Raw genomic sequence first — 20,070 nt, forward strand, 5'->3', positions numbered from 1 at the left:
GGCACGGGTGCTCCCAGGAGGACCGGTAGCCTTCTCCTTGACCCCATGCTTGCAGGGAGGTGGGACCGGACACGGGCGGGCAGCATGCAGAGTGCGCCCAGCGGGCACCTCACCCTGCAGCATGGCAGAGGTGGTGTAGAAGTTGAAGGGCACTGACTGCACCAGGTACTCGTCTGTGCTCAGCTTCTGTAGCTTGTCGCCCATCAGCACCGACTTCCCCGTGCCCGCGTTCCCCACCAGCATCACGGGCCAGGACTTCTCCATGAGCAGGTCCATGAAGTAGCGGATGCGGATGGTTTCCGTGGTGTGGACCAGAGAGGCCTGGGGCGGAGGGGCCCAAGAACAGGAGGGAGGGGAGCAGAGCACAGGCGATTGGGAGCCTGCCTCAGACCACAAACCAATCCAGTTCTACCTCTCACTAGCCTGCAGATCTCCACAGTCTTCTTTCTTCTCTTTGGTGCTAGGGATTGAGCCCAGGGCACTTGACCACTGAGCCACATTCTCAGCTCTCTTTTTCTTTTGAGACAGGGTCTGGCTAAGTTGCTTAGGGCCTCGCTAAGTGGCTGAGGTTGGCTTGGAACTTGCGATCCTCCTGCCTCAGCCTCCTGAGTGGCCGGGATCACAGTAGGGCACCCGGCTCTCAGACCTCTGAACTCCCCGTATCACTTAAACAGGGCTACTGGGGAAAACTGGTTGCATTTGGACGGGCTGCCTGAGCATGTCTGGGGAGGGACCCTGCGCCCCGCTCTCGGCCTCTGCTGTGGGGTTACCTGCAGCGGGATGTCGGGATCCAGCTCAAAGGCAGGCACTTTGTCTGTCCACGGCAGGAACTTTTTAGTATCAGGATCAATGTAGTAGTCAAAAATTGTTCCCTGAGAGGGAAACTTGATGGTCTTAAACTCATTGATCCACCACCTGCTGAACTCGAGTCGGTAATCTATAAGCTGTTAAAAACCAAAAGCGCAAACAAAAAAAAAAGAAAGGCCCAGCTAAGAGGGGGGACGGCTCTCGCTCAGACAGCGGGGTCCCGGCATGCCCATCACCTGGTCCTGGAACATGGCCCCCCCGAAGGCCCAGAAGCAGGCGAAGACGAAGTACAGCTCGTAGAGCTCCTTGGGGGAATCGGGCGGCGCGTTCTTCTCGGTGAGCAGGCACTCCAGCAGGTACAGGACCGTCTGGATGATGGTGATCTCGGGCACCGGCGTGATCCTCTTGAAGCCAAAGCGCAGCTTGTCCAGGCACGTGGGCAGGTACTTGTCGAAGAGGATGGTCAGGTTGGCCTTCTCCGACTGCACCCTGCGCCTCTCGATCCAGCTGCTCACCACCCTGGGGAGACGGGCGGCCTGGGTGTCAGCAGCTACTGCCCGGGGCCCACCGGGCGGCCTCCCTGTGGGAAACGCACCACACCCTCCATGGGGCTCTGCTGGGGTGGCCACAGTCAGGGCCGGGACAGCCTGGCTACTCCTGTGTGGCAGTGGGTCTAATCGGGGTACCACCGAGGCTGTGCTGTACACCCCGAGGGGGCCTGAGGGGATGCTAGGCCAGGGGGGGGTCAGTGCTCTCCTCGGACTGCTGGCTGGGGGTGCTCAGAAAGCCCCTAACAACCGGGAACACACGAAGATGGTACCGAGGGCTGGACAGAGATGGGATGGGAGAAAGCTGCCATGACATCCCCTGCAGGGGACGGAGGACGTGGGGATGGGAAGGGAGAGAGAGGAGAGGCGGGTGTGTGGGGGGGACAGCAGGGACAGCTCATCATGGTGTTTGAACTTCCAGATCCAGCCATGCCTGAAGCGTCCGCTTGGAGACGTGGGCATGTGGCTCTGTGTTTGGCTGCAGTTAGTTCAGAGTCCCCTGAGGAACCAGCGGGTGTCCTGGTTCACAGTCCCTCCCTGCCTCAGTGGTGAGGGGCTTGGGTGCTGCAGTCTGCCTGCCTGGGCTGGAACGGTGGGACTGTGGCCAGCTGCAGCTGAGGCAAGTTTCTCGGGGGCCTGGGTCCCGCTTCTCATCGGTGAGCGGGCCATGCTCACACCACCCCCTCTGCGAGGATGCGAGGATGCGTGGGCTGGTCTTTTTAACACAGAAGGGAGCCTGCTAAGTGCCAAATAAGTGTCTGCTAAGAGCGTAAATAGCTTCGGGCTCCCTGAGGTCCGTGCGCTCAGCCGGTGCGTCATTTCCAGGATGGTGCCCAGGGCATAAGCAGGAAGCTCACGTTACAGAGGGCATTGCCTGTCCGTGGTGCGCTCCCGTCCTAGCTGCTCCCTGTCTCCCTGCACCTCGGCCAGACCCGGAACAGAGAGCTGGAACCTTCGCCCGCTGCACCTGGGTACCCAGGGCAGCAAGGCAGACATGCACAGGGCTGTGTCCCCAAGCCCACGGTGTCCCCCTGCGTTCCTCGTCCAGGCGTCCTCGTGGGGGACACTGCAGCTGCACAGGGCGGCTTCTGCTTCCTGGCTGAGGGTGCCCGTCACACTGAGTGCCGTTCGTGCTGCTGGTGCGCACACTTGCTTGGGTTCTGGGGGCAGGCCCAGACGGACGTGTGAGCACGGCTCCCCCTCTCAGCTGGGTCCAGGCGCTTCCTGTCTTGCCCTGGGAGCTGCTGGGGCATGTCAGGCCCTGTGGCCAGGCAGCTCCTGGCCTGGAGTCCTGCCTCCCCCGCAGCAGTCTGGGAGGGCTGCTGCCACCGTCTGGCCCCGTGCCTGCTCCCCGTCCTCCTCAGGGCTCTCCTCCAGCAAGACCGGCTGCTGCCCTGCGCCCTCGGGTCCACTTCTGCCCACGCTGACTCCACTGTTTTCCCTGCCCCTGCCGTCCTGTTGTCCCCCTGCCACCTCCTGGTCTCAGCAGCTCCTGCCTCATCATAGTCCTGATGCCCTGTCCACCCTGAGAACTCAAATGTGCCTCAGGGACAGAATGGCAGTCCCTCCAAGGACACATCCACTAAACCTCAAGCCGTGAGCTCGCGTGGAGCGTGTGGTTGGGTGTGGTCATCCAGGATTGGGGCGGGCCCCAGACCTAGCACCTGTGTCCTTGTGAGGAGGCGGGTGGGCACAGACACTGGAGAGGGTGTGGAGGCCCAGGCAGCGGTGGAGTGACGATGTCTAAAGCCAAGGATGCCCAGGGCTGCGGTGGCCTTGGGGGTGGGAAGAGCGGCTGGGCACAGCTCCCCAGAGCCGGGGAGGAGCCAGGTCTGCCTGCACCTTGCTCTGCGACCGGCGGCACTGGGAGGGTGTGCACCTGGGGTGGCAGCATCCCGTTTGTGGCCCAGTGACGGCAGCCCCAGGACACTCCTGGGCAAGGGCAGCTGGACAGGCTGGCACCACGGTGCCTCTCACTCGAGTCCTGCCCTGACAGGGCCACTGTCCTCCGCATCTCCTGGAGCCCTGGCCTCACCCAGCTGCTTCCCCGCAGTGGGTGGGGGAGGCGCTCGGGCTCCATCTCCCTCTGTCTCCCGCCGGGATGTGTGTCTGGGTGCTCCTGTGCCGGCTCTCACTGTGACAACGCTCCTCCCAACTCAGAGAGCCTCCCTCCAGTGCCCCCCAGCCCCCCCCCCCCCAGCCCCTTCCTGCTGCAACGTGTTCCCTGGAGTTATGGGGCGGTTCCTGGCCATCGAATCCTGGACAACCTTCCTGTCCTCAGTCCCATGTCCCTGGACACGCTCCTGTTGACCTCCTCCCTTAGTCTTCCTCCCCGGTATGTGTCCTTTCTCAGGACCATGCCTGGACTCCTCTGCCTCCCCGGCACAGGCCGTGTTCCCCAGAGAGGGAGTGTCCCTTGCCCACTCCTCATCTCTCCTAGAGAGTCCAGTTCCCCGGCGTGGCACAGGCGAGGGTCCAACATGGGGTGTGTGAGGAGGGGCGGATGGAGGACTGAAGGGCCACTTCCAGCCAAGGCGCCGCTCCTGAGCCTCTGGTTCCGGAACACACCCTGGGTCATTGCTCCGAGCTGTCACTTCTGGGTCCCTGAAATTCCACTGCTCTGCCCATCACTGGCCACATGTCCAAGCGGTAAATTGTGCCCCTGGACCAACATTGAGTCCTCGGTTTTTCACGATTTCAAGCATTTCTTAAATCTGTGTCTTCCTCTCCCCTCCCCGGCCACCCATCGTCCATCGGCATGGCCAGCTCTCTTCTTCAGGTCACCCTCTATGGCCCCACTCCCCTGTAAGTGCTGGCTCTCGCCCAGGATGCTCAGGATGCTGACCCGGCTTCTGTCCACCTCCAGGGCTCCCCTGCCTGGGTGCAGCCCTGACTTCATCCTCTGGAGGACTCCTTGGAGGCTGAGCCTCTCCCCCTCCCTAGAGCTCGGGGCTCCAGATCTGTGCAGACAGATGGCTCCACTGCACACTTGGTCACTTCCTAAACACGTCCGTGTCTTGCCCTTTCACTGCTGTGACCATGGAATGAAGTGCACGTATTACACTTATAATGAGACGATTCAAAAAGGAAGGAATGAAATGGCCCACTGTCCCGTGGATGGACAGATGGGAGGCAGTGACATGGCCCACTGTCCCGTAGAAAGACGGATGGGGGGCAGTGACATGATCCACTGTCCTGTGGAAGGACGGATGGGGGGCAGTGACATGGCCCGCTGTCCCATGGATGGACAGATGGGAGGCAGTGACATGGCCTGCTGTCCCGTGGATCGACGGATGGGGAGCAGTGACATGGCCTGCTGTCCCATGGATGGATGGATGGGAGGCAGTGACATGACCCACTGTCCTGTGGATGGACAGATGGGGGGCAGTGACATGGCCCGCTGTCCCGTGGAAGGACGGATGGGAGACAGTGACATGGCCCGCTGTCCCATGGATGGATGGATGGGAGGCAGTGACATGGCCCGCTGTCCCATGGAAGGACGGATGGGAGGCAGTGACAAGGCCCACTGTCCCATGGATGGATGAAGGCAAGGGGCAATGACATGACTACTGTCCCATGGACAGATGGGGTGGGGACAGTGACATGTCCCATGGATGGATGGATGGGAGGCAGTGACATGACCACTGTCCCATGGACGAACGGGGTGGGGGCAGGTGGGCTACTCTGACAGCTGGCCACCTCCCCTTGCTCTGCACAGGTGGGGTGGGACAGCCAACCCCACTCACGGGTTCCACCCCAGGTCCGCGGGGTTGATGTAGAGGATGCCGGCTCTGGAGACGGTGGCCGGGGTGGCCGTCCTCAGGTGGCTGATCTCAAACACCAGCCTCATGGTGCGGTTCAAGGGGATTCGCTCGTTGCTGGCCAGGGTGAGGACCTGGAAGGAGATGGGAGCCCGCCTGGGGTCAGCACAGCTGCGTGTCATCCCTACTGGGTCCAGCAGGCGAGGAGCCGCAGGGAAGCATGCACGCCCACCCTGCACCCGGGTCTCCCCGCCCTCTAGCCCTGCCTTGCCTCCACATCCCTCTCCCCGCCTGGCACGAGGACCCCCCGGGCAGCTCTAGACACAGGAGTAGAAATGTCCAGAACCGTGGCCCTTGCAATCCCGCAAGTTCTTGCATTCCCTCCACCCGGTGAGAATCATTTCCTTCCTGTGTGTGTGTGTGTGTGTGTGTGTGTGTGTGGTGTAAGCTGCTGAGGCTGGCCTTGAACCAGGCTTCTCCTCCCAGGCTTCGGCTGGCCTTTCCATGAGCTGCCAGGGACGAGCTGGAGAGCTGTCCCCGTCCTCACTGCCGCTAAGACATTCGAGGACGAGGGGCGCGTGGAACTGCGGCCTATGTCTGTGCAGTGACTAGGTGGCCTCTGCCCCTCGTGACTTTTGTGCCCATTCTGGGTCCCAGCCTTGGGTAGTGCTCAGTGTGCATGGCTGGCTGTCCTCATGGCCCCTCCTAAGGTGGCCTGGGGACAGTTCACCTTGTTGTCATCCATGACCGTGTTGAGAGACTCGATCCACATGGGGTCTATGTCCCCATCCAGGATGATCCACTTGGGGCTGTCATGAGTGATGTTGGCCAGGTCCCTCATGATGGTGGAGAACAGGCCTGCGAGGAGGGGACCGGCTCACTCCCTGTCCCCTGCCCCAGGTGGCTTCCTGTCTGTGCTCTCCCCACCTGCCGGGGCTGGGAGGGCTTGTGGGGACCGGGTACAGAGCCGCACATGGTCACAGCCCTGTCACTGTAGAGGTCTGGGCAGCACCCGAGGGGCAGAGTGGGCGAGAGGCGGAGTGGCTCCCAGCCTGGGAAGCCGGCCGAGGCTGAGGTGTGGGGAGGAGCGTCTTTCCCAGAGCCCAGGGACAGAGGCATGGCCACCAAACAGCCTGCCTGTCCAGCCTCGGGCCCTCGCCTGGCTCAGGTTCTCTTCCTGCAGCTCCCTCCCCGCCTGGTGGTGGTCCACTGTCCTCCCAGGCTCTTTCCCTGCTCCGAGGGTGGGAATCATCCCACTGGGCACAAGCCTGACAGAGTCTTGGTGAATGGCACTGAGTCTGGTGACCAGCCCAGAGGACCAGGGCCGCCAGGCCGAGCTTCCCACCGCCCGCTCCTGAGGCCACAGCTCCCGTCAGTTACCGTCTTTCCATTCCCTGGTCGCTGGGTTGATGATGCCAAAGAGCTCGTCACAGGTGACGGCCTTGGGGTCCAGGTCCACAGCCACCGGCTTCCTCTTCATGTTCTGGTAGGTTTTGTTGAGGGACTTGAGGACCTGGCAAGGGCAGACGTCACTCAGGTGTGACTCGACACCCACTGCGCTCTCATCGGGGACACACGCAGCCTGTGCAGGGCAGCCTTCCTGGGACCGGGGGAGCCCCTCACTGATCCTGGATTGCTCTGGAGTGGGGTGCGGGTGAGCCGGCAGCCCAGACAACGGCTGGGGTGGAGGTGGCCTGTTCACGGGTGCAGACCGCAAGAGCTCTCGGACCCTCGGACTCTGCTCAGGTCCAGAAAAACCCGCTTCATTTCCTCTTCCTTCTACGAGTAGTGCATGCTCACGGGGAAGCACAGAGAACAAGCAGCCTCCAGGGAGGAGTCCACCCACCCCCCTTGGGCCCAGAAAGGAGACTCCGAGGCCGTCTGAGGGCATCCCCTGTGCGTCCCTGTTGGTGCAGGCCCCGCTCAGGAAACCGTTTCCAAACAGTTTCTGCCTTTTAAAAAGCAACTTGCCCTGAGGTCCCCCCATGTCATCAGTCTTTGGAAATGACTTTTAAGTTTATTTTTATTTTTGCGACGCTGGGGATTGCACCCAGGACCTGTGCATGCTTAGGCCAGTGCTTTATCACATCCCAGCCCTAGAAATGAGTTTGATAGCCGCACACAGTTCATCCTGTGGGCACCCCGCTGACCTCCGGCCTGGGTAGGACTTCCAGGGTCACCGACATTGGTAATGTCACCCTCCCCCTTGCCTGGGGGGTGGGGGGGCTGCAGGGTGGGGGCGGGTGACTAGAGTCAGCCGGGAGGGGCAGGTCCTCAGGGACCAGGGCCGGGACTGTGCCCTCCTCCTTCCTGGCGCAGGCCCCTTGCCTTTGGGGCCAGGACACCACGAGGTACGAGGCGGGGTCCCTGACCCTTGGGCCCAGCCCTCCCCGGCTGTGCTGGCTGTGTCCCTGCAGGCCACAGGGGCAGACCTGGGACTTGCCGCTGCCCGCGTTCCCGATGACGAACACCGAGTGCCGGACTTGGAGAAGCTCCTCCAGCTGCACCACCTTCAGCACGAAGCTGTCCTCGGCCTGCAGCCGGAGCTCCACCACACTCTGCTTGATGATCTGGGGCGGAGAGCGGGCTCAGCGGCCAAGAGGACACCCGGGGAGTGCCCGACCCCCCGCCGTGGATGTGTTCCCCAGCTCGGCCCGAACCCCACCCCGCTCCTCCTGGGACCTGGGCACTGAAAAAGGTGGGGCCTGCAGGGCAAGAGGGGCCAGGGGGCCACCCAGGGAGGCATGGGAGACACTCGGGCCACCCCCCCACGGGGGCTGTCTTTGCCAGGGATCGTCCGGCCAGCGAACAGCAGGGAGAAGGGCCCGTCCAGGCGGCTCCCCAGGACAGGAGGGCCCAGGAGGGCCCACCTACCTTCTCAAAGTTCAGGTCTCGCTTCCGAGGCACGTCCAGAGCCGGGAAGAGGTCCCCGATCAGCCCCATGAACACGGGAAGGTCGTCGGTCACGATCTTGGGGATGTTGAAGTCCCTCAGCGCCCTCATGAGCACCTGGTCTTCTGCCCGGGCAGGGTCCCCCCTCTTCAGGGAGCCGGCCACCACCAGCACGGACTTGATGGCTCGCAAGCCCCAGTCGTAGTGATCCTGTGGGGGCAGGTGGCTGAGAATGTGCTTCCCCACGTGGCCAGCGGGTGCTGCCAGGCTCAGGGTGGCTCTGGGGCCAGTGTGGGGGGCAGGGCGGGGATGGAGGCCAGTGTGGCCCTGGGACACATGGACCCCCCCCGGGGGGCCGTGGGTGAGCCCCAGGACCCCAGGGCACACACCTGCTTGGAGAGCAGCTCCTTGCACAGGGTGTAGAGTGTGATGAACTTCCTGGCCAGCAGGCGGGCCTCCAGGAAGCCCTCGGCCACCAGCATGATCTCACAGATCAGCTCAAAGTCGGGGACCACCATGGCGCAGGGCCTGGGGGGATGGCGTGGGCTTTGGGCTTCTCCTCCCACCCGGCTCCTGCCCCTTCCCCTGGCAGAGCCCACCTCCCCTTCCAGGCGGCCCACTGCAGCTGGCCACCTTCTGGTGAGGAGCAGATCCCAGCCCCACCTGACCCACCTCTCCTCCCTGCCACGCCCTCTGCCCTCGCCCGATGCCCCAGGCCTCTCACCACCCACTCTCCGGCTGGGACCTCCCGCCTCCAGCAGGACCCACAGCTTTGGAGGAGGCCCTTCCCACTGCCTGCCTGCCAGGCCCCGACCTGCAGTCCCCACCGCCTCGTCCCCAGCTCAGCCCTGCTCCTCTCCACTGCCCCCTCAGCCCTGGGACGCTGCTCACCCTTCCCCAGGGTCACACACCTGAACAGGGCCTTCAGGTTCTCGGGCAGCTCTGTACGTCCCGCGTACCCAGGGTTCATGGTGATGAAGATGCCGACCGAGGGGATCAACGTTATCATCTCTCCCAGGAAGTTAAACGTCTTTTTCTTGGCCCGAATTGCATCCTGGACACATTTTACCTAAATGGTTGGTTCACAGACACGTCAGCATGGCAGTGCCCTAATTTGCCCGTCACTTGGAGAAGTGTCATGCAGAATGTGACCTGAGGCAGCTCCTGTGGCTCAGCAAAGCTCCCTGGGGCGTCCAGGTTGCTGCGGTCAGCAGCTTGCTCCTGGCCCTTGCCAAGTTCTGTCCCAGCCCCAGCCCTTCTTGAATCTGTTCCCTGGGGAGGTCCTTCAGTGGCCACCCCCTCTGTGTCACAGAGCCTCTGAGACCATCTGCTGCCGTTTACCAGGTTAAATCCAGAACTCCAGGGATCTGGTCTGCGTTTGGATTTTTGCAGAAACTGGAGAAGTTGGCTGCAAACCTCTGAGTCACCACTGGAGGGCACCCAACGCCCATGGCTGAAGCCTCGCTCACCCCAGAGCAGAGAGAGCCTTTGCCAGGGGCACTGGGGCTTCGTCCCTGCTGTCCGCACAGTGGTCTCAGGTCTGGGAACACCTTGCCCAGCACCATGCCCCTCCTGCCGTTCTGTTCTTGTCCCTGCTTCTGTTTGTGCCTCCAAACACTCAGTACCTCAATCAGACTCTGCCTAAATATTCTGGGGTTTGTCTGCCAACTTGGGCGAGAGGCAGGAACACTGCTCAATGCCCCGGGGGCCAGGGGAGGGTCCCCAAGGAGGTGGCCAACCATGCCATGGGTCAGGTCTCTGCTGCCCATGTACTCTGCCGGATGGCCTCCAGCCTCAGAGCTGGGCAAGTCAGCGAGGACACAGGAACGGGGAGGAGGGAGCCTCTGCCTGCGTTCGCTCCAATCCCACCGGCAAACCCACGTCATCAGCTCCTACAGATTAGGAGACGGGGTGCAAAGACTTTAAATGGCCCCTGTGCAGAGAGCTGGGGTTCACTGCCCTGAGTCCGAGCCCCGAGCGGCCCGGCCCTCTTGTGCTGGGGGGGTGGGGAGGGGTCTCAGCGCCTGCCCCTCCTTGCTTCCCCCTCCTTTTGGAATCTCAGCGTCGATCCTGGGGCTGGGGCTGGCCTCAGGCGGCCCCGAGGGTGCAGTGGCTCTTGCCTCCACAGCCTCAGGACCAGTGGGGCTTCTGTTTATAATGTCTGTGGTCCGGAACCTTCCTCCACACTTGGGAGCCGGCCCAGGCAGCTGGGGCCACCTCAGGGACCAAGGCAGACGCACTCCCGCGGCCTTCCCTCAAGACCGTTAGACACTAAAGAGCCACAGACACGGCAGGAGCCTGAGCCCCCTTGTGCCGGGGCCTTCGAGGGGCCAGCCCTGCTGACCCCTCTCACCCGGGCCTGCCCGCCCACCCGGGTTCTCAGGCGGGCGAGGCGGCTCCTCTGCCTTCCCGCTCGGCTCTGCGCAGGCACGCGCCCCACTTAGGGAGGGCCAGTTTACAGCCTGGTGATGCAGCCATCCCCCTGGTTCTCCCAACCCGCCTCGTCCCCTCTGCACCAAGGACACCAAGGACACCGCACAATGTCCTCGTCCAGACGCCTGGAGAGAGCTAGAGGTCCCCAGCCACTGCCCTAAACCTGCAGTCACGCCCTCCGGAGACCCCTGAGGACCAGGACCATCACCCAGACTCCAGCCACCCAGCCACCCAGCCACCCAGCCACCCGGGAAAGGCTGGCCCTCCCCATTGAGGGAGCAGCCTGGTCTCCCATCCTGGGCTGCCCCCTGGAGTGAACCCCCATCGAAGCTGGCCTGTGTGTTCCTGGTCCTCGGCCCGGCTTCATTTCACCAGGCCAGAAGTTCTGGTGTCTGGCGTCACCCTGATCCGAGGACCCTGCTTTCTGCCTCAGGCTCTGCACTTTCGTCCTGTGCTTTCCCGGGGTGTTCCCAAAACACAGGGGCACATTCCCTCCCTCCCTCCCTCCCTCCTCCTCTTCCTTCCCTGATAGGCTCTCAGCACACTTGTCTAACTAAGAAACTCCTATGCATCCTTCCAAGCCCAGCTCCCTAATCCATTACTGCACGAAACCCTTTGTTCCTCTCCCGTTCGACTGAGCTGTTGGCCCATGGCTGCCTCCATGTGCATTTTAGGTTTGGCTCAAAGGTGTCTCCCTGCATAGGTACCGAGAGCAGTGAACCTTAACATGATGCGTGACCACGGTGACCTACTCCGGTGACAGGAAGCAGAGTCTCAGCCAGTCACCCTCAGTCAACTGTCCAAACTGTATTCAAACAAGACGGGCGCCAGCTGTGACCAATCCAGCGTCTCCACCTCCCTTCCTTTTCTCTGGCTATAACCTGCCCATGTGGCAGGCCGGATGGGGACCGTCCTGGTCTCCACTGCTGCCAGTTAAGAGCTATAAAGCTAGATTCCTGGTAGCTTCCTCTTCCAGTACCCCGCCCCCCCGCCCCGAGTGAAGACCCCTGCACGTCCTGGGTCCTCTAGGCCAGGTCTGTTGACTGTGTCCATCTCTGCACGCCTAGGCAGGCTGTAGGTCGGGGGCCCAGGGTGGCCTTGGGCACCTTGCCACACCCGCCTCGAGTGCTGCACATCGGCAGGAGGGTCCCTCTGGTGGCTGAGACGCCCCCAGCTGGCAGAGCTGCCAGCTACCCACCCGAGCAGAGCTGGGGCAGGGCCTACCTGCACAGCGATCACGGACAGGACTTCCACCGAGATCCGGTTGAACTCATCGAAGCAGCCCCAGGCTCCGGTCTGGGCCAGGCCCTTGTAGATGTTCCCACAGGACTAGAGGGCGGCAAGAGGCAGAGGGCAGGGCTGCAGGCCCCACCACCACCACACAGGGCCTCTGGAAGGCCACTCCCCACAACAGGCTCACGGGCAGAGGGCTGGGAGCCGCAGGGGCATCCTGCACCCGGGCCCCCCGAGAGGGCGGCTTCCTGCGTCCCTCCCCAGAAGGACGACCGACTGGTTCTGCGTTTCCCCTTGTCCTGACCTTCCTTCACTGTACGCAAAGGAGGGGTCTCTCTGAGCGGAGCCGGGCCCCAGCACTCCTAGGACTTCCCTGGGCCTCTGGGCCACTCTGGTCCAGCCGGATCATCAGGGTGAGTCTTGGGGACACTCACCCATGGGATTCACCTCCTGGGGCCCTTGACTTTCAATTTCACTTCTCTAGAACCTGGGAGGCTGGTGACCACCTTGATGGTCAGCAGGGCCAGTGGACCCCTCCTCAGCCTCTGGAGAGGGACTCCCAGCGGTGGGGCTCAGACACAATTGGGCAGGGGAGTCCTGACCACTGCCCACCTCCTCTTGCAAGAGGCTACTGTGGCTGGGCAAAAACTGAGGCCCCCTTCTCCTGTTTGGCCCTTTGAGCTCTGATGAGGCCTTGCAGTCTCCATGACCTATGGTCCTCCCCAGCTGGCCCCGGCCTCCACCCAGCATCCTGCACTGCACACCAAGAATGGGCTGCTCCTCTGGCAGCCTCTAGCCTCTGTTAAGGCTGCCTCTGGGGACAGGGGCAGGATATTGGGTTTGTCAGCTCTGGGAGCCTCTTCCAACAGGCCACACAGGGGACGCTGTAGCACACGGGGCCCTCAAGGCCCCTAGGAGCCTCCTCCCAGGTCCTCACAGCTGCTGGGACCTTCAGAGCTGTCTGGGGGGCCGCCTGGGACCTGGAGCCCTTCCTTGGCTCTAGTTGGGCACCTGTGGCCACGGCTGCCCACCTTGTAGTCCATCTGCTCGGAGCAGTTGAAGACGTACACCATGGTGCCCAGTGCTCGGCCCAGGTCCTTGGTCGTTTCTGTCTTGCCAGTGCCTGCAGGGCCCGCGGGGGCTCCACCCATGATCAGATGCAGTGACTGGGTCAGCGTGATGTAGCACCTGCCGGAGACCCCATTCCCTCCTTGAGTGACCCTGGTGTCCTGCTCACCTGGCGTGTGGTTTCAGCCAGCTGAGTGACAGCAGCACCTGCTCAGCCCCCGGGGGATAAAAGGGAGTGGACAGGAAGGGCAGAGGTGCCAGGCCCTCCTGCAGACCTGGGGAGTGCCCTGCGGACACCACAGTCGGAACGGGGGGGGGGTTTACGCCAAGCAGCTTTTGGTCTGAGTGAGTTTGTAATTCACTGCATCCTCGACAAACTCACAAGGACTCACGGAACACAGCACCCACCTTGCAGGCCCTCAGAGAGGCCAGGTGACTCCCCCAAAGCCACCCACCAAGGGTGCAGAGCCACAGTTGGGCACCTGGCAGCTGGCGGGTCTGCCTGACTCAAGCCGAGCAGTGGGGAGCAGACGAGTGGCCGTGGGGCAGGGTGGTGGCCGCGGGCACTCACCTGTCTGTGAGGGGGGTGATGACCAGCCGCGGCGTGTTGCCCAGGTACTCGTAGGAATACTGGATCTGGGCGTCGCAGATGTTGGCGAAGCAGTGTTTCTTCTCCTCATCCCAGCGGTGGCGGAGCTGCGACTGCCACATGAAGGCCTGGGAGCTCTCCACCTGCAGGGAGCCAGCCCTCGGTCGGACCCTCCCGGCCATTTCCCCTCCAGACCCACAGCCACCCTTGCCCTCGCTGCCCCGGCCGGCTCCGGCTCCGGTCGGCACTTGTGCTGCTGGTGAGTCCCCGAGAGGGCAGGGGCAGCAAGGACCCCCCCCCCCCAGGAAGGGGCTGGGCCGCCCAGGGCAGGGCTGAGCTTGCCTTGGCGACGATCATCTTGGCCACCACGTCCCGGGCGTGCACGTCAATGGTGCAGATGGTCATGATCTTCATCCTGTCGCCGGCGCTGAGGCTCCCGATGAGCAGCGTGATGAGCGCGTTCAGCTGGCTGATCTGCAGGGGGACCGGCACCTTCCCTGAGACCCGCGTGGCGCCCACCAGCTGCAGGCAGGGCCACCCAGCCCGGCTAGTGTGTATATTTTTGGCGTATAAATACCACTGTATGCAACCCAGAACAGGAGGAGACCGTGAGAAAACGTGGACAGTTGTATTGCTGTGACATGGGACTGCGGGTAAATTCCCTGTATTTTATTTTAAAAATCATCTGTAGCTTCTAAGTATCTAACCAAGAATCTTAAAAAAAAAAAAGTCTGTGGGCTGGGCTGGGGCTCAGTGGCAGAGCGCTCACCTTGCACGTGCAAGGCCCTGGGTTCCATCCTCAGCACCACGTAAATATAAGTAAACAAAATAAAGGTATCATTGCGTCCATCTAGAACTAAAAATATTTTTAAAAAAAAGTCTGCGGTAGTATCTGGTGATTTCCAGAGGAGCTACTGGGTCCTGCACTTCGGAGGCGGGACCCTGGGAGCTGGCCACTCTGACCCCTGTGTGCGACCTTGGGGGACAGTGGCCCTGGGGGCGGAGCCTGGCCCACCTGCTTCTTGTTGTAGTCTTTGATGGCGTTTTCATAGCCCTCCTCCAGCCTCGAGAACGCCAGGCCCACCTCGGTGGTCCACCAGATCTGGGTGCAGGTCAGCGCAATCTGGAAGCAGAGGGGCGCAGTGGCCCTGGTGAGCGCTGGCGCCTGCGGTTCATCAGGAACCATGCCACCCCCTGCTGGCTCTCTCCCCAGGAGCCGCCATCAGCCCAGGGGCTCAGCGCCTTCGAAACCCAGCCCTTAGGCACAGGCACGGCACTGCGCCCACCCTGCTGGGCCCCGGACCTGGGCCGGGTAATCGAAGATCCACTGCTCCCTCGGCTTCTCCTCGTAGGTCACCACGGCTTCTGGAATTTCGTGTCGAAGGGTGGCACACATTCTGTCCAGCACTCGATTCAGCCAGACCTCCACCTGGGGACAGAAGCCACACTGACCTCACGGAGCCTTGAGCACATCAGTTCCAAGGATTTGATTTGGTGTAAAGAAAAAAAAAAAATCCAAAAAGCAGCTGGTGCAGTGTCCTCTGCCTCTAGACCCAGCGGCTCAGGAGGCTGAGGAAGGAGGACTCCAAGTTTAAGGCCAGCCTCAGCAACTGACCTGCCTCGAAGTGAAAACTGCTGGGGACAGAGCTCTGTGGTATACATTTGACTAACACACATGAAGCCCAGGTTACACACACAAGGGAAGCAAAAAGAAAGGGCCATCTGTCCTCCTCCTCGTCCTGGGGTGCAAATGTCAAGGAGGCTACGGAGCACAAAACTGCCCACCTCAAACCCCTGGCTTAGGTAGCCCGGCCGACTCTGACCCTGGCAAGCTCGCTGCACGAAGCATTGAGGGCAGGCGGACTCTTTCTAAGTCAGAGAACAGGGCGGACAGCGAGGCTAGGCTCAGGGGCTGAGCAGAGCTGAGGTCCCCCGCCAGCCTAGGGGCTCTGACTTGGTGCTGCTGCCTGCTGGTCAAGGGATGCGGGGGCGGGAGGGACGGGCCACAGGACATGCCGTCCACAAGGCCTTTGGCAAGTCTTCTTTGTATTTTGAAAGGTCAATGCTGTGGCTGAGGGTGCAGCTCAATGGGGGTGCTCCGCAGGCCTGAGGCCCTGGATTCCATTTCAGCACCAGAAAATCGGAACAGAGAAAGCAAAAAATAACCCTTCAACCAACTGCAGCTGCGGGAAGGGTCCCCAAAGGGATCATGGCAGGCTTTCTGGTTGAGTGGTCAGTACGGGTCAGGTCCTTGTGGGGAGTAAGTGCCCGTGGGATCGGGAACCAGCTCTGATTGGTGGATCTGTGCCCCGCCCTGCCCGCCCAGCACCTCCTGTCTTTCAGGACAGTGTCCTGCACAGTGGCCTGGGGACCTCATTTGGTTTTCTCTCCCTGGTCTGATGTGCCCCTGCGTTTTCCTAGGCCCATGTCACAGTGCTCTCTGATTTTGATGGGTGGTTGGGCAGGGAGCCTGGGGAAGGGCCAGCCAGCGCATGGGTGGGAGAGGAGGGGGACCCCAGGTTGCCCAGGTCCACCAAACAGTGCAGCCAGTTCTCTTGGCGGCCTGTGAAACCTGCGAATCTGATGATGTGGTCCCCTTGGCCACACACAAGTCCCGTGACATTGAGCAGCCTCTCTCTCCTGCCCCCTCCCCTCAAGGCTCTTCTCAGGAAGCTGTCACTCACCTGCCCCGAGAGGTCACTCTCATGGTCAAAGTCCACATACTCGTCCTCCTTGCTGTACATCCCTAGGCCCACCTTCAGGGGCTTCTCGTCAGCACCCAGTCGGAACTTGAGCTTACACAGGCTGTCGAAGAGCTTGGACAGGTGGCGGCTCACCTGGGGCGGAAGGAACCTAGACTGGTCAGGTGGGTGGAGGGGCAGTACCCCAGGCCCAGACTCTCCTGGGGCAGTTTTAAGGTCTCTATCCCTCCCCCTCCCTCCCTCCCTCCCTCCCCTCTCCCTCTCTTCCTCCCTCCCTCCCCTCCCCTCCCTCCCTCTCTCCCCTCCCTCCCTCTCTCCCCTCCCTCCCTCTCTCTTCTCCCTCCCTCCCCTCCCCCTCCCTCCCTCTCACCTCTCCCTCCCTCCCTCCCCTCCCCCTCCCTCCCTCCCCTCCCCCTCCCTCCCTCTCACCTCTCCCTCCCTCCCTCCCCTCCCCCTCCCTCCCTCTCCCCTCTCCCTCCCTCCCTCCCCTCCCCCTCCCTCCCTCTCCCCTCCCCCTCCCTCCCTCTCTCCCCTCTCCCTCCCCCCTCCCTCCCTTCCTCCTTCCTCCTTCTTTCCCTCCTCCCCTTTCTTGGGCACACTCCCCCATCCTGGTCAAGGCTAACTAGCCGTGGCATGGCCACCTGGAGGAACCCTATGAAAACAGCTGCCAGGGACGATGAGAAGCCGGGTGGCGCAGTAGGCCCCCTGTGTGTGTCCCCAAACTTCAGGGCTGCGGTCAAGTGTGGTCACTTTTCTTTCGCCTAGTTAACGCCCCCCTCTCTCTCAGAGCCCTGGGAGACCTTCTTCCTGGCTCCCGGGGTGGTTATTAGGGTGGTGACGATGGCCGGTGAGCAGGTGTGTCTTTCAGGAGCAGTGTCCTAGGCCGCTGCCGTCACCCACTTTGCAGAACAGGCGAAGGAGGCCCCCGAGGCAGGTCAACTTGCCCCAAGCCACACAGGTGAGTCCCGCCCAGGGGGCTCCCAGCCGGCGTCCCCCTGGATGGTGGAGTCCAGGCCCCCTCCAGGCGCTGCCTACCTCCACGGGGTCGTTGCCGTTGGAGAGGATGTCCAGCAGGTCGGCCGAGGAGACAAAGTAGAAGCGGGGGAAAGCCAGCCTTTTGGTCTCCAGGTATTCTGCCAACACCTTCTCACACATGGCCAAGCTAGAGGAGCGGGGACCAGGCTGGGGAGCGCCACTCGCCGGGTCCCACCAGCCCACACCACGGCAGCTGGACCCATCCTGGAGCCGGGCAGCCTGTGGCTCTCGCTTCCCTGCCGGCCGACCTCCGCCTGCCCAGACAGGAGGGCACCACCCCATCGCACGGCCGCGGGCTCCCCCTGGTGAAGGAGCTCACAACCCGTGGCTCTGCACCATCCCGACCGGGGCCTCTGCCACCAGTGCCCCTGGTCTGGCCGCCTGGGGACCCACCTCTTCTTCAGTGCCTCGAGTTTATCGTAGAGACCTGGCTTGTTGGTGGCTTCCACCACGTTGGGAGTCTTCACGGCGTCCTCCATCAAGGCCTGGGAGGAGCAGGGACCAACCAAGGTGTTAGGAGGCCCCGCGTGGCCCAGGTAGCGGCTCCTGGGGATGCCCTGGAGCGGGCAGGCTGGGCTCACCTTGAATTCCTTGTCGATGTCATCAAAGCGCTTGGAGTCCTCTGGGAGCTGGGCCCGGATGTCTTCCGAGCCTATGAAGATGCTCTCCAGATGGCTCCAGGTCCTTTGGACCTCAAACCAGATGGAGATGACCGAGTCTGCTGCGGACAGCTTCTGCTGCCAGCTGGTCACCTCCTTGAGGAAGTGGGACAGGTACTTGGACATCATCAGGTTCTGCAGCTGCACCTGGTTGTCCTCCAGCGTCTCCACCAGCAGCTCGTCCGCCTTGAGCATCATGGTGCCCGTGCGCGGGTGCGGCTCGTGCTCCAATTCCATGGTGGTCCACGTGCTGTCCAGGGCTCTCAGCACCTTTCAGGGGAAGGGGACAAAGGGCACTGAGCATGTGGCACGCAGGGCTAGGGGAGGACTCACGGTTCCCAGGCCACGGCATGAGGCCAGGGCGTTTGTGGTCAAGCCATTCACAGTCGCCATCGGGAGGGAGCACCTCAGAGGCCCCCGCCTGCCCCTGATGAAGGGACAGAGGCCATGTGGGCTGTTCACATCTGGGTGTCACTCAGCCTTAGGTGGGAAGGAGGAGGTAGACCTGAGGCTGAGTGAGGGAGGCTGGGCACAAGAGGCCACCCATGGTGAGTATGAGGACCCCACAGCCAAGGGATGCCCCTCTGACACATGGGTGATTTTGATTTAAAAACACATTAAAGCAGGGGGTGCAAGGTCACGCTGACCTTCCCCGTGTTCCTTAAGAGCAGGAGATGAATGCCCAGGTGGAGGGTCCTCCCTGCCTCGTGCCCACACTACTGCACACGGGCATTTTACGACATGGCTGCCCACCTTCTCCATGCCGGACTCCTTCACGGCCTTGTCCACGATGTTGCGGACCTCGTCCTCATAATTGTGCAGGTTCAGCTGCAGGAGGTCGGCCAGGGTCGTCTCTTCCGACATCTGGAACTTCACCTAGGGAAAAGCAGCCGTGCTCCGCCAGGGGTCTCGCCCTCCAGCAGCAGGAGGGACGCAGTGGACACGCTTTGCTCGGCCCCTCTGCCCCTCGAGGCGCCAAGCCCCGCCTTCTTTCCCTGTGGAAGCATGTGACAGCAGAGTGCACCTCGGACTCCGAGTGTGACCTTGTCTGGAGACAGGGTCTTTGTGGGTGACGAGGATCCCGGGGCCCTGAGGGAGCTGTTCACCTGCTCCCCGAGCCCTGTGGACATGCATCCTACCACGAGGATGGCTGCGAAACCGGCAGGGCCCCGTGCAGAACAGACCCGCGGAGCCCTCTGTTGGAAAACCGCCGACTTTCAAGATGCTGAGAGCAGAGAATGAAAAGGAGCCGTCCCTCCACCCCATGGCGACAGTGGTACCTGGGTGGCCCGCATGAGCTGCTGCCAGTGGCGGTCACGGATGGCCGGGTTCTGCAGCTCGCTCACGGCGCGCAGGGACGTGATGGTGTTTTTCACGGTGCTGTCCAGCCCCACGAAGGCCTCCCAGGTTTTCATCTCCTTGTCCAGAGACCTTAGGTCCTTGGCAAACTTCTTGCAGTCGATGTCCATCTGCTCCACGTTGATGTCTTTCCACTTGGTGGTCTTCCAGTCGTCAATGCAGGCGTTCACCTGCAATGGGAGCCTGGCTTCAGCTCCTCTCTCGAGGGATGCCCGGGGGCACCTCCGTCACCTCCCTGCACTTGCTCTTAAGGAGCAAATTCCAGCAAAGATTTTTTTTTTTTCTGTCTTTCAGTGTTGCGGATCGAACCAAGGGCCCTGCATCTGCCACAGAGCTGCGTCCCCAGGCCCCAGTAAGGAAAGCTGAGAACTAAAACCAGAGTTTGGGAAAGTGGTTAGATGCAAAGGAAAAAAAAAAACCAAAAAAAACCCACCCAGCGTATCATAAAAGCTGAAATTTAAAAGTTGGTCATTAGAATGTATCTTGGCAAAAACCTGCGTTGGGGCCTTGCGAGTGCTGAACGTGATCCAGCTTTCTCTTACTTCTGAGAAGGACCATGTAACTTGTCTTGGCCGGGAAATGTGAGCCGTCCTGAACTTCAAGGCAGAAGGTCTTAATTGGCTATACTTGGCTCGGTGTTCTCTGCCTGCCTTGGCAGTCACCAAAGTGCACCATTGATTCACAGCCTGGAGTGCGGAGCCAGCTGGTCCTTGACAGACAGCTGCCCCAGGGACAGCTGCTTGGAATGAGGGTGTGGAGTTGACATGAATGAGAAATGTACTTTTGTTGTTTGATACGTAGGGATTTGTAGGGCTGTTTGTTACTGCACAGTAACCTAGCCTATACTGACTGATGAAAATATCTTAGAAGAAACTTTATTCTTGACAATGTGAAACAAAATAAATAAAACCACCTGAAGAAAGCCCTACCAAGAGGGTTAACAGAAGATTGTGAACCCTGCATTCTGAAACTTGGGGTGGGTTG

The 20,070-nt window shown here is 61.6% G+C and overlaps 1 protein-coding gene across 1 annotated transcript in view; it reads right to left on the minus strand.

Moving 5' to 3' along the window:
• Window positions 1-20,070, minus strand: part of Dnah17 (dynein axonemal heavy chain 17) — a 93,836-nt gene that overhangs the window by 38,220 nt on the left and 35,546 nt on the right. Inside the window, exons 25-46 of the mRNA XM_027923945.3 lie at window positions 19,008-19,256; window positions 18,481-18,603; window positions 17,650-17,997; window positions 17,462-17,553; window positions 17,069-17,195; window positions 16,016-16,168; window positions 14,635-14,760; window positions 14,347-14,454; window positions 13,674-13,805; window positions 13,314-13,474; window positions 12,706-12,862; window positions 11,666-11,770; window positions 8,920-9,077; window positions 8,398-8,536; window positions 7,991-8,218; window positions 7,549-7,686; window positions 6,497-6,629; window positions 5,847-5,974; window positions 5,102-5,250; window positions 1,044-1,326; window positions 771-944; window positions 114-321 (exon numbers count right to left, since the gene is read on the minus strand). Coding sequence (XP_027779746.2) covers window positions 114-321; window positions 771-944; window positions 1,044-1,326; window positions 5,102-5,250; window positions 5,847-5,974; window positions 6,497-6,629; window positions 7,549-7,686; window positions 7,991-8,218; window positions 8,398-8,536; window positions 8,920-9,077; window positions 11,666-11,770; window positions 12,706-12,862; window positions 13,314-13,474; window positions 13,674-13,805; window positions 14,347-14,454; window positions 14,635-14,760; window positions 16,016-16,168; window positions 17,069-17,195; window positions 17,462-17,553; window positions 17,650-17,997; window positions 18,481-18,603; window positions 19,008-19,256 — 3,619 coding nt within the window. The remainder of the gene's footprint in view (window positions 1-113; window positions 322-770; window positions 945-1,043; window positions 1,327-5,101; window positions 5,251-5,846; window positions 5,975-6,496; window positions 6,630-7,548; window positions 7,687-7,990; window positions 8,219-8,397; window positions 8,537-8,919; window positions 9,078-11,665; window positions 11,771-12,705; window positions 12,863-13,313; window positions 13,475-13,673; window positions 13,806-14,346; window positions 14,455-14,634; window positions 14,761-16,015; window positions 16,169-17,068; window positions 17,196-17,461; window positions 17,554-17,649; window positions 17,998-18,480; window positions 18,604-19,007; window positions 19,257-20,070) is intronic.

The sequence above is a fragment of the Marmota flaviventris genome, chromosome 17, assembly GCF_047511675.1.
Source record: "Marmota flaviventris isolate mMarFla1 chromosome 17, mMarFla1.hap1, whole genome shotgun sequence".
Classification (NCBI taxonomy): domain Eukaryota; kingdom Metazoa; phylum Chordata; class Mammalia; order Rodentia; family Sciuridae; genus Marmota; species Marmota flaviventris.